This window comes from Rhopalosiphum padi, chromosome 2 (assembly GCF_020882245.1).
Source record: "Rhopalosiphum padi isolate XX-2018 chromosome 2, ASM2088224v1, whole genome shotgun sequence".
NCBI classification, from domain to species: Eukaryota; Metazoa; Arthropoda; class Insecta; order Hemiptera; family Aphididae; genus Rhopalosiphum; species Rhopalosiphum padi.
In genome coordinates, this window is record NC_083598.1 from 70255225 (window position 1) to 70265248 (window position 10024).

The 10024-nt window shown below is 29.5% G+C and overlaps 1 protein-coding gene across 1 annotated transcript; it reads right to left on the reverse strand.

Moving 5' to 3' along the window:
- Nucleotides 1-4154: 4154 nt before the first annotated feature.
- Nucleotides 4155-8208, reverse strand: LOC132921577 (tubulin alpha chain, testis-specific-like). Its single transcript, XM_060984672.1, has 4 exons — nt 7998-8208; nt 5784-6000; nt 5397-5698; nt 4155-5329 (listed from the first exon to the last, which is right to left on the reverse strand). The coding sequence occupies exons 1-4, from the start codon at nt 7998-8000 to the stop codon at nt 4502-4504; spliced, it is 1350 nt and encodes a 449-aa protein (XP_060840655.1). The 5' UTR covers nt 8001-8208; the 3' UTR covers nt 4155-4501.
- Between the last annotated feature and the right edge of the window lie 1816 nt (nt 8209-10024).

Genomic DNA, 10024 nt, shown 5'->3' on the forward strand with positions numbered 1-10024 from the left:
ACTACCTAAAAACCACGTGGGCTTTAAATTTCAAATTAAATTTTTCAGCTACCTAATCATAATAATAGTATACTAATTACTATTAATGTATAATTTCAATTCTAAAATGTTCAACTCATTTTATTATAATATTATACTGTAAAAGCTCAGTCTTTGCTGTGAACACAACTTAAATATACATTACCTACAATTGCAGTGAAAGCAACTGCTATAATATGTGCTTATCTCAAAAATCATATCCATGACCGCAACTAGTAGGTATGCAGCCAAAAAATCTTTCTTTTATACAACACTCAGATTTCGTCTGTTTTGCAACAATGATGAATACACCAAAGTATCTAAAATCTATGTATATTTAGTTTTTTAGATGAAAAACGGCAAAAAGTGACCCCCGGCCATAATAATAAAAAAATATATATCGATTATTTCGTGGTTTTTTGCGAGTAAACTGTTTCGGCAGCACATCTGACAATGCGTGTAAAGCTTTGGAGTTCAAAAATAAATCCTTTACTGTGAAAACTTGCATACGAGTTTTTTTCAAAAAAAAAAATTATTTTTAGGGGCGCTAGGTATTAAATATTTGGATTTTCGTGATTTTATTGATATAAAAAGTGCATGACCCAGACAGACATCTCTGACACAAAGTCCATTTGCAACTTAATACGCCCAAATATATCGTAAGGGCCGACGGTCCCTTGTGGCTTGTGAACGTTACAACGTTTTTAGAGCCATCGCAAGTACCCTTTCCTCTTAAAACGGCGTATATTTAGTTTTTTAGGAGTACAACGTCAAAAAGTGACCACTGGCAATGATAATAAAAAAAATATATCGATTATTTCGTGTTTTTTTGCGCGTAAACTGTTTCGCCAGCACATCTAACCTAACGGGTACCGGACCCACGGAATTTTAACCGGATGCAGGCTTGACCAACAATCAACTGCGAGACGCCATATAGGGAAATTAAATTCATTAAGTTGCGCTGAAGAAAACTACTTGGTATCGTACTATCGTCCTGCAAGTAATAACTCCCATTTTCCGAACACAGCTGTTGCAGACGCATTACATGCAAGACGTTCGTCCAGATTAAACGTCTTTAAAAACTTGTTTCGGACGACTGCGGTATGACGGTTAGCGGTACAGTCCAGGCGGTGGGCAGTATCTATAAGGTGATGGTGATATATTTTTGTTGGTGGCGTACATGGCGAGTTGCTTGAAAAAATAAAATATCACAAATATAGAAATGGAACAGCTGTTTCCGATTATGGTGTAGATGTGCGACATCGCCGACATCAGCGGCGACTGAATACAAACATGAGTTACATGACCTTTAAGGAGAGTATTATGTAATATGTATAGCGTATCAGATCACTTTATTCACAAATAATTTATATTTATATGTTTTTATATAGATTTTAGGCGACAACTTTTTACTATGAATGATATTAAATGATACCGTGAGCTTTTTGTTTGTGTGAACCCGTGGTTACTGTTTTTCTACATTTTATTAATTATTACCTATTATTAGCATCTTAATCATATTATATTATACTGTTTATAGTGTTTATACTGATGGGCTTTGTTATTATTAATTATTATTGTTAAGCCATAAGTACTAAGGTTCTTATATTATTCTTATAATATTTATTTGTGAATAATCATTGTTAGTCTGTTATTACCATATGGCATAACATAGCAATCATAGCATATTGTTCAATATACTGCAACATTGTAACACATTTCTATTTTTAATACATAACATTATGATGCTATATCTTATATTAATATAACAAATTAATATAATACATAAATATATATATTTATTATAGATGGGCACACTATTCATTCGCATAACGCTTTATTATTGATGAGGTTAATTTGAACACTACTGAAGATTGAGTTCAAGACTGATCACAATCACTGTAATTACTTTGCAAATAATGTCGATGGCGGCTCAAGGAGTAGGGAGTAGAGGTAGGGAACAAGGAGTAGGAGTAGATTTTTGAATCTGCTATTTCATAGTACTTATTATTATGATAACCAAAGTCTTAGCGTGCTACATTTATATAATATAGTTTAATACATTTTAAAACCACTCGGGTAAGTTTACAAATTTCTTTCAGGTGATCAAATGTTGTCTCGATAGAGTTAACCAATATTGCGATTAGTGTTTGATGCTATTCCTTGAAACATGAAACATAATATAATATTAGTGTAGAGTTTAACTGAAAGGTAAAAATCAACGCTCATTATTCTATATAAACGAGTCTTCTGTAGTTCTGTTTTGAACATAAATGTATTTTAAAGTTTTTATAAGTTGTTACTAGTTAATAATTCTTAAACACTAATTTATTTAAAAGTGGAATATTAACTATTTTTGTGAACATGTCAAAGTACTTATGGCATAAGCATAGATTTAAAATTCGCAATACACTCCTTTTTCTGGAAAAAATCAAAAGTACATGGATAAGTGGGAGCCGGGATGAGATGGTTGTAACTAGCACAGATATGATCCCTTCAACCCGCCTGTCACAATCCGTGAGAAACTGAGAACACCACTAAAGAAATATTGCAATGACGTAATGTTATAAAATAAAATAATATGATTTATAATAAGTTATAAGTTACCAGTTCATAAAAGTTTGTAGTCACTTTCGAGCACTTCCGATAAAAATTTGATTTATTTATTCTTAAAATGGTATAATCATTGATTTAGTTTATACAGAGTGATTCTTTTATCATAAAACACTCATTATTTCAAAAAGTATTTTAGGTTTATTCAATATTCATACTGCACAAAAATACAAAATGTCCTTAGTCGATTTTTGCCAATTAATTTTAACCTTACATAGTAACCGTGGTATATGCAACACAAACAATAGATAAATACAAAGTTTCCGTTCACCGTAAAGTGGTAAAAGTAAAACGTTATAGCGTCTATAAGGGTCGATCGGCCATATTTTTATACCAAAAATCGATATAATCACGAAAATCTAAATATTTAATACCTAACTTCCTAAGACCGCTAAAAACCACTTTTAAAAAAAAAACTTATGCAAGTTTTTGCGGTGAATGATTTATCTTTCAACTACGAAAAACTTTACACGCATGAATGCATGGTCAGATGCATTGTCGAAACGGTTTACGCGCAAAAAAACACAAAATTATCGATATTTTTTTTATTTTATTGGCCTCGAGTCATTTTTTGACGATTATGCCGTAAAAAAAAATAATTTTACACCTTTTTTAGTGAGTAGATCGTACGGGAAGCTTCCACAAACGCACGGTCAATGCGTATTAATGTGTAGTAAAATCAACAATAACATAATGAAAACCAAACTTGTAAGGTATTCTAAGTATTATTCAGTAAAATAATACACACAAAAAAAAACTCATACTTAGTAAACTATTGAATTATTTTGAGTAATACGAGATTTATTTATAAAAGTTCTAACTTTTTTCAATTTAACAATAATAATTTGCATCATTTTTATGCTGGTTGATAGGATAATTAAATAGCTTTAAGATAAATGAAAAAATTGTTAAAATGTTGGAAGTTTTGGAAAAACATAAAAAAATCTGTGGTAGGAATGGTTTGGTTTACAAAAAAATTAAATTGCACATAACTTAAAAAATAAAAAAAAGTTAGACCCACTCTCTCTTTAAAGGGTGTTACTTCATAATTTTAGATATACTTGGATATTATAAATAAATGCATTGTGATAATGTGATATCAGACATCCATATAATTATATAAGTTGGATTGTATTTAATATTGTTGTTTTCATAGTGTTATTAAGTTCAATTTTTTAAGACAATTATTGAAACTTGATAGGAAATTGAAGTTGTTGTGCAGATAAAAAAAACAATTCTTATAGTCAACTAAAATACAGTTGTAGTTAACCAAAATAGATTATAACAATTTAAAAAATATCCATGTATAATAATAAAATATACTCAAACAAAACATATAAATAACAATTATTAAATTATGTATTATGAATTTTTTGAAGACTGTAAATATTTACTGATATAAAAATTGCATGACATAAATTAATAATGATTAGTTTTATATCTGTGTATTATAGATATTACCTAATTTTTTATCCATTGAATGTAAAGGAATAAATAGTAGCAAAAAAATTAACAATAATCAATAAGATGAAAATGTATAAAACATATAATATTTAATAAATTACATTGGATTTTATTTATTAATTACACAATGTTAAAACAATCTAAATAAAAAACTGTAAGTATCATTTAAATTAAAATAACGCTCTTTAAATGTATTTTATGAATAATAGAAAAATAAAAAACAACCTATGTATTATTTAAACATTTCCATTGTGCTAGTTTTTTACCAAATAATTTATTACATTTATTTGTATTGACAATATTATTGCTTAATAGAATTTAATTCCATATATTATATATTAAGTAATAATAGTTAATACAGTTATTATTCACAAGCAGTATAATAAAACAGTTCTCTTCTTTAGATTTAAAAATCTTCACCTCCTTCATCAAATTGGCCTTCAACCGAATCTAAACCCACTTCTTCGTAATCTTTTTCTAAAGCTGCTAAATCTTCTCTAGCTTCTGAAAATTCTCCTTCTTCCATCCCTTCACCAACATACCAATGAACAAAGGCCCTTTTAGCATACATCAAATCAAACTTATGATCCAAACGAGCCCATGCTTCAGCAATAGCTGTAGTATTAGACAACATACAAACAGCCCGCTGTACTTTAGCTAAATCACCTCCTGGTACTACTGTTGGTGGTTGATAATTAATGCCTACTTTAAATCCAGTTGGACACCAGTCCACAAATTGTATTGAACGTTTTGTTTTTATCGCAGCAATCGCAGCATTCACATCTTTTGGCACTACATCACCTCTGTACAGCATACAACAAGCCATATATTTTCCATGACGAGGATCACATTTAACCATCTGATTGGCAGGTTCGAAACAAGCATTAGTAATTTCACCAACGGACAATTGCTCATGATATGCTTTTTCAGCTGATATGACCGGTGCGTAAGTAACTAAAGGAAAATGTATTCTTGGATATGGCACTAAGTTAGTTTGGAATTCCGTTAAATCAACATTTAAGGCACCATCAAATCGTAGTGAAGCTGTGATAGATGATACTATTTGTCCAATGAGACGATTCAAATTGGTGTAAGAAGGGCGTTCGATATCCAAGTTCCTACGACAAATATCATAAATTGCTTCATTATCCACCATGAAAGCACAATCAGAATGTTCAAGAGTTGTATGAGTAGTTAAAATTGAATTGTATGGTTCTACTACTGCTGTGGATACCTATAGTACATGTTTTATAAGTTAATAAATAATAATCAATGTGCATAATCATTTCTAATAAACTTACTTGTGGTGCAGGATAAATGGCAAATTCAAGTTTACTCTTTTTGCCATAATCAACACTTAAACGTTCCATGAGTAATGATGCAAAACCAGAACCAGTCCCTCCTCCAAATGAATGAAATATTAAAAATCCTTGGAGACCAGTACATTGGTCGGCAAGCTTTCGAATACGATCAAGCACAACATCAACAATTTCCTTGCCAATTGTATAATGACCACGAGCATAATTGTTAGCTGCATCTTCTTTACCCGTTATCAATTGTTCAGGATGAAAAAGTTGTTTATACGTGCCTGTTCGTACTTCATCTAAAAATAATAATAGTGATTTAGATTCAAATTAAATATTTTAATTACTTTTTTTTTAAATTTTATATAATAAAATATTTATTACCAACTACGGTGGGTTCCAAATCAACAAATACAGCTCTTGGAACATGTTTACCATAACCAGTCTCACTAAAAAACGTATTGAAACTGTCATCGCCATTGGCTTTATCAGATGGCATTTGACCATCAGGTTGAATGCCATGTTCTAAGCAATATAGTTCCCAGCAAGCATTACCAATTTGAACTCCTGCTTGGCCAACGTGCACAGAGATACATTCACGCTAAAATCAATCAAGACTTGTTAAAACTTAAAATAATTTCTTTTGTCAATCATTTTTAAATATCACCCCGAAGGTAATCTGTCAAAATAACCAAATTTTCTTCCGAAAGTAAAGTGTAATGTACTTATTTTCGGAAAAACGGATACATTTGGATATTTTGTGCGTTGAATATTTTAACCTAGATTCCCCTCTTCTTCCCAAAGGTTAGGTTAAGTTCACCCATGACATTGAAATCAAAAATGAGTATACAGTATACCTACACTACACTATAATATATATATAAATTATATTGTTATGTACTTATATATACATAACAATTTCAATGTTAGTCGTATAAATTAAAATAGTAATTAATATTATAAAAAATAATATTCTTCCAAATTAGTTGTCTATATAATATAAATAATATGTACACTGTTCACAACGTAGATGACGCATATTAACTTTTGTAAAACCCTGAATTGTTTATTAATCTATACATACCTCCGAACTCGCAACCTATAGTATAGCTTTAATGGGTATGCTATGCCGCCATTTTATGACTCATTTATCAACATCAACAGTGATGTTTCATATTATTTCATAGATCATAATAAGTCGCAAAATAGCGGTGTAGCATTTCTATTATCTATAGTGCTCTACCTATAGGTAAAAAAAAGCACTACAGCATATCTATTACCTACCCAATTATTATTAGAATATTTAAATACTTGTAACACAGTTGTGCTTAATCTCTATTAATAAATCAATCAAAATTCATAATCTAATTACAAATGTGAAATCATATAATAATTGGAAATTGGAATACCTATAAAAAATTGATTATATTATTAACATTAACATCAGTTTTTTTAATCACACGCTTCTTTGTAAGGAAAACCATGAAAGGTGAAACCGATCACAGAGATAGAAATACCATAAATGAAATATTATAGACAAAAATAAAGATTTTCACCAATCAAAAATAATTATTTATTTATAAGTATTTGAAAATGGGAACCACCTAATTCATATAGATATTTACAACGTTCAAATCATAAAAACATATTAACATAGTGTAACATATTACCACAGAATAGATTAAACTAGACTATGATAGATTTAATCTATTCTGTGATATTAATTATTAGTATATTACTTTCATCAGATTTATAAAAATTGAGAAACTATTTAATATAAGATACTCAAGAATGATGGGTTAGGTTAGGATGGTTAGGTCACTTGTGTGTAAATTAAATGATATTATTTGTTATGAATGTTATGAGCTATGACTTATAAAATAAAATAATTAAAGTAAAAATTGTGTTAATCTGCGATAGTAGTAGACTCGACTCGGTAGTAAGTGTTGTCAATATATTAATATTATATTATTATCAAGTAAATTTATTTATTTAACAGTGATATCGATTTTCATTAATCATATTACAAAATTAAAAAATCAAAATTAATATTTAACTGATATTATTTATTATGGTTTATAATAGTCAACCAAATACGCACGCTGTATATTTCAACCATAAAACGGTAAGATATAATTTTCTATATTTTAATTTGAAAAATTGAACAATTTGTAGATTCTTAATACAAAAATCCGAAAAGATAGACGATTTGAATGGAAATGCGCATGGCGGCTTAAGTGGAGAGCCGAGAGACCATCTAATGGCAGCACTCAGGAATATATTTTATTTTCATTAATATAAAAGACTTCCACAATTGTAACTAAAATACCCAATACTTTTATATCGAATGTGTTTAACCTTTAAATGAGTGGTAAAATAATTATTAAAGAATGTTAGTTTTCCTGTAATCACTCACCAGTGCACCACGCGGTGAACATTGATCAATTGACTATAACTATTAACAATTAATGGAATATAAATAACATAAGATTTACGTTTCCGTTTATAATATACTCATCAACAACAAGCCCTGACGCCCCGTTATAGTTTCAAAATCAAAATAATATCAATATTCAATAAATAATTAATAAATCTTACCATGTTTATTGTTTACTGTAAACGGTGAATGAGATGATGTTACAAAATATACAATTCGTCTTTATTTTATGCAAATGTCCGTTAGAGACGAGAATATGACGAGTGAAGAGTACGGATTCGGGACTAGAAGAACGGAGTGACTATGTCCCGTGACGAACAACAATGAACGAAGAGCAAACAACGAATGAAACGAACAGAACTTACGAAACACGAAAGCACGTAATACGTATGAACGAAATATGGGATATCAATCGGAGAATATTATGATAGTGGTAGCCGGAGTTTTTGTTTGGGGAAGTCCATCTGAACCCGAAAATAACCAGTATTGGTGATTGGTATTGTTGCATTTAATCTATTCTATGATTGTTGTACCCATATCCAAGTATAGTCATTAGCCAATTCAGATGCGAATACGCGATAAACCGACCACTAACTTCGATATAATATTAATTATTCTATTATATAACTTGAATGCTCGACCGACGAGTGACAACCGTATAATATATTGGTGTAATGGGTCCATAGTCCATACACGATCATTCAGATCATTGACAGTGCCGGATTTAGTGTAAGACTGTGGGAGGGTGGTTCGTGGTTAGTGCGTATCCTTAGCCCAAGCGCCGTTGGTATACGGGCGCTCTGAAGCTTATAAAAAATAAAAATAATAATACGCATTAGTTTTTTAAAAATATAAAATGTTTAACTTCAAACTGTTTTTATCCGGTGTTGACATCTTTTATATCGTTGTCAAGTCTTTATCAGTTTTATTAGTTTTCACTTTTTCGGAGAAAATCCAATTCAACAACCGACGATAATTTATTGTATATTACGTATATTGAAGTATGATGTACGAAAATATACGATAAAATATTTTGTATAGTACATTTTGTTCCCCTATGCCCTATGGTCTATGACTTATGAATAGCCGATTTTATTTAAAACATATTTGAACATTATGATTTTGTTATATTAAATTATTAACATTCATTTAAAAAAATAAAATAAAGATAATGAGTTCAATTAAAACGTTTAGTGAGGCCAAAAATAGAAAAAAATACTAGAACTTGAAAATTAAACGAGTTCAAGCACGATTAATTAAATTGAATGAACTTGCGAGATCTATCCTATACTAAGGTCACTCCTTATATTTAATTTGTTTTGCTAAATTAAATTAAAGATATTTTTAAGTTATGTTTATGTTTTTATATTTTTCAATGATTTTTAATCATAATATTGATAATTTTCTATACTACATAAATATAATACGAAAACAATGGTTTCAATAAAAGTATTTGTAATTCTTTTTGATTTGTATTTAAATATTTTGTATTATGTTGACACCCGGCACACCACATAGCTCTCTCTCTCTGTATATATATTATTAAGTGTCCTGACAAGGTTATCTAACTTATTGATAATATTAATTAACATTTTTAAATTTTAACAGTTTGACAAATGATAATACATAATTATTATAATTATTTACAACAAATTACTAGGATTTACATCGATAAATATATAATAGTACAATAGAATAGAATAAATTAATAAAAATTATTAAATAAATTATTGGAGGAGTTGAGGTAGGGCATTAAGAGGACGTCCACGCTTGAACTGCCGGAGAGCTCCATCTATGTAAAGGCGTTGCGTTTTTATTAGCCTAGACCCTAGGGTGTTAATTGATCATTGAATATTTGAATCAATCAAGATTGTAATAGTATCGTTATTCATAATTTTTCATGATTGATGAATATTAAACACGCTTAACTTTCTTTACTTGACTGCAAATCATAAAAAACTGACCATGTTGAATTACTGTGTATGAAGATGTCTGGACCATAGGCGCAATTTACCTAATTTATGAGGGTGCTAAATTTTTGTTGATCAAAGTGACTCGGAAAATGATATAAATGTAACTCAGTTGTAATGAGTAGGTAGGTGAATAATTTAGCTAATTTTAACATAAAATATTAATGAGAGAGATCCGATATCACACCCAAGCGGTATAACGATTTGAATCCACAAAA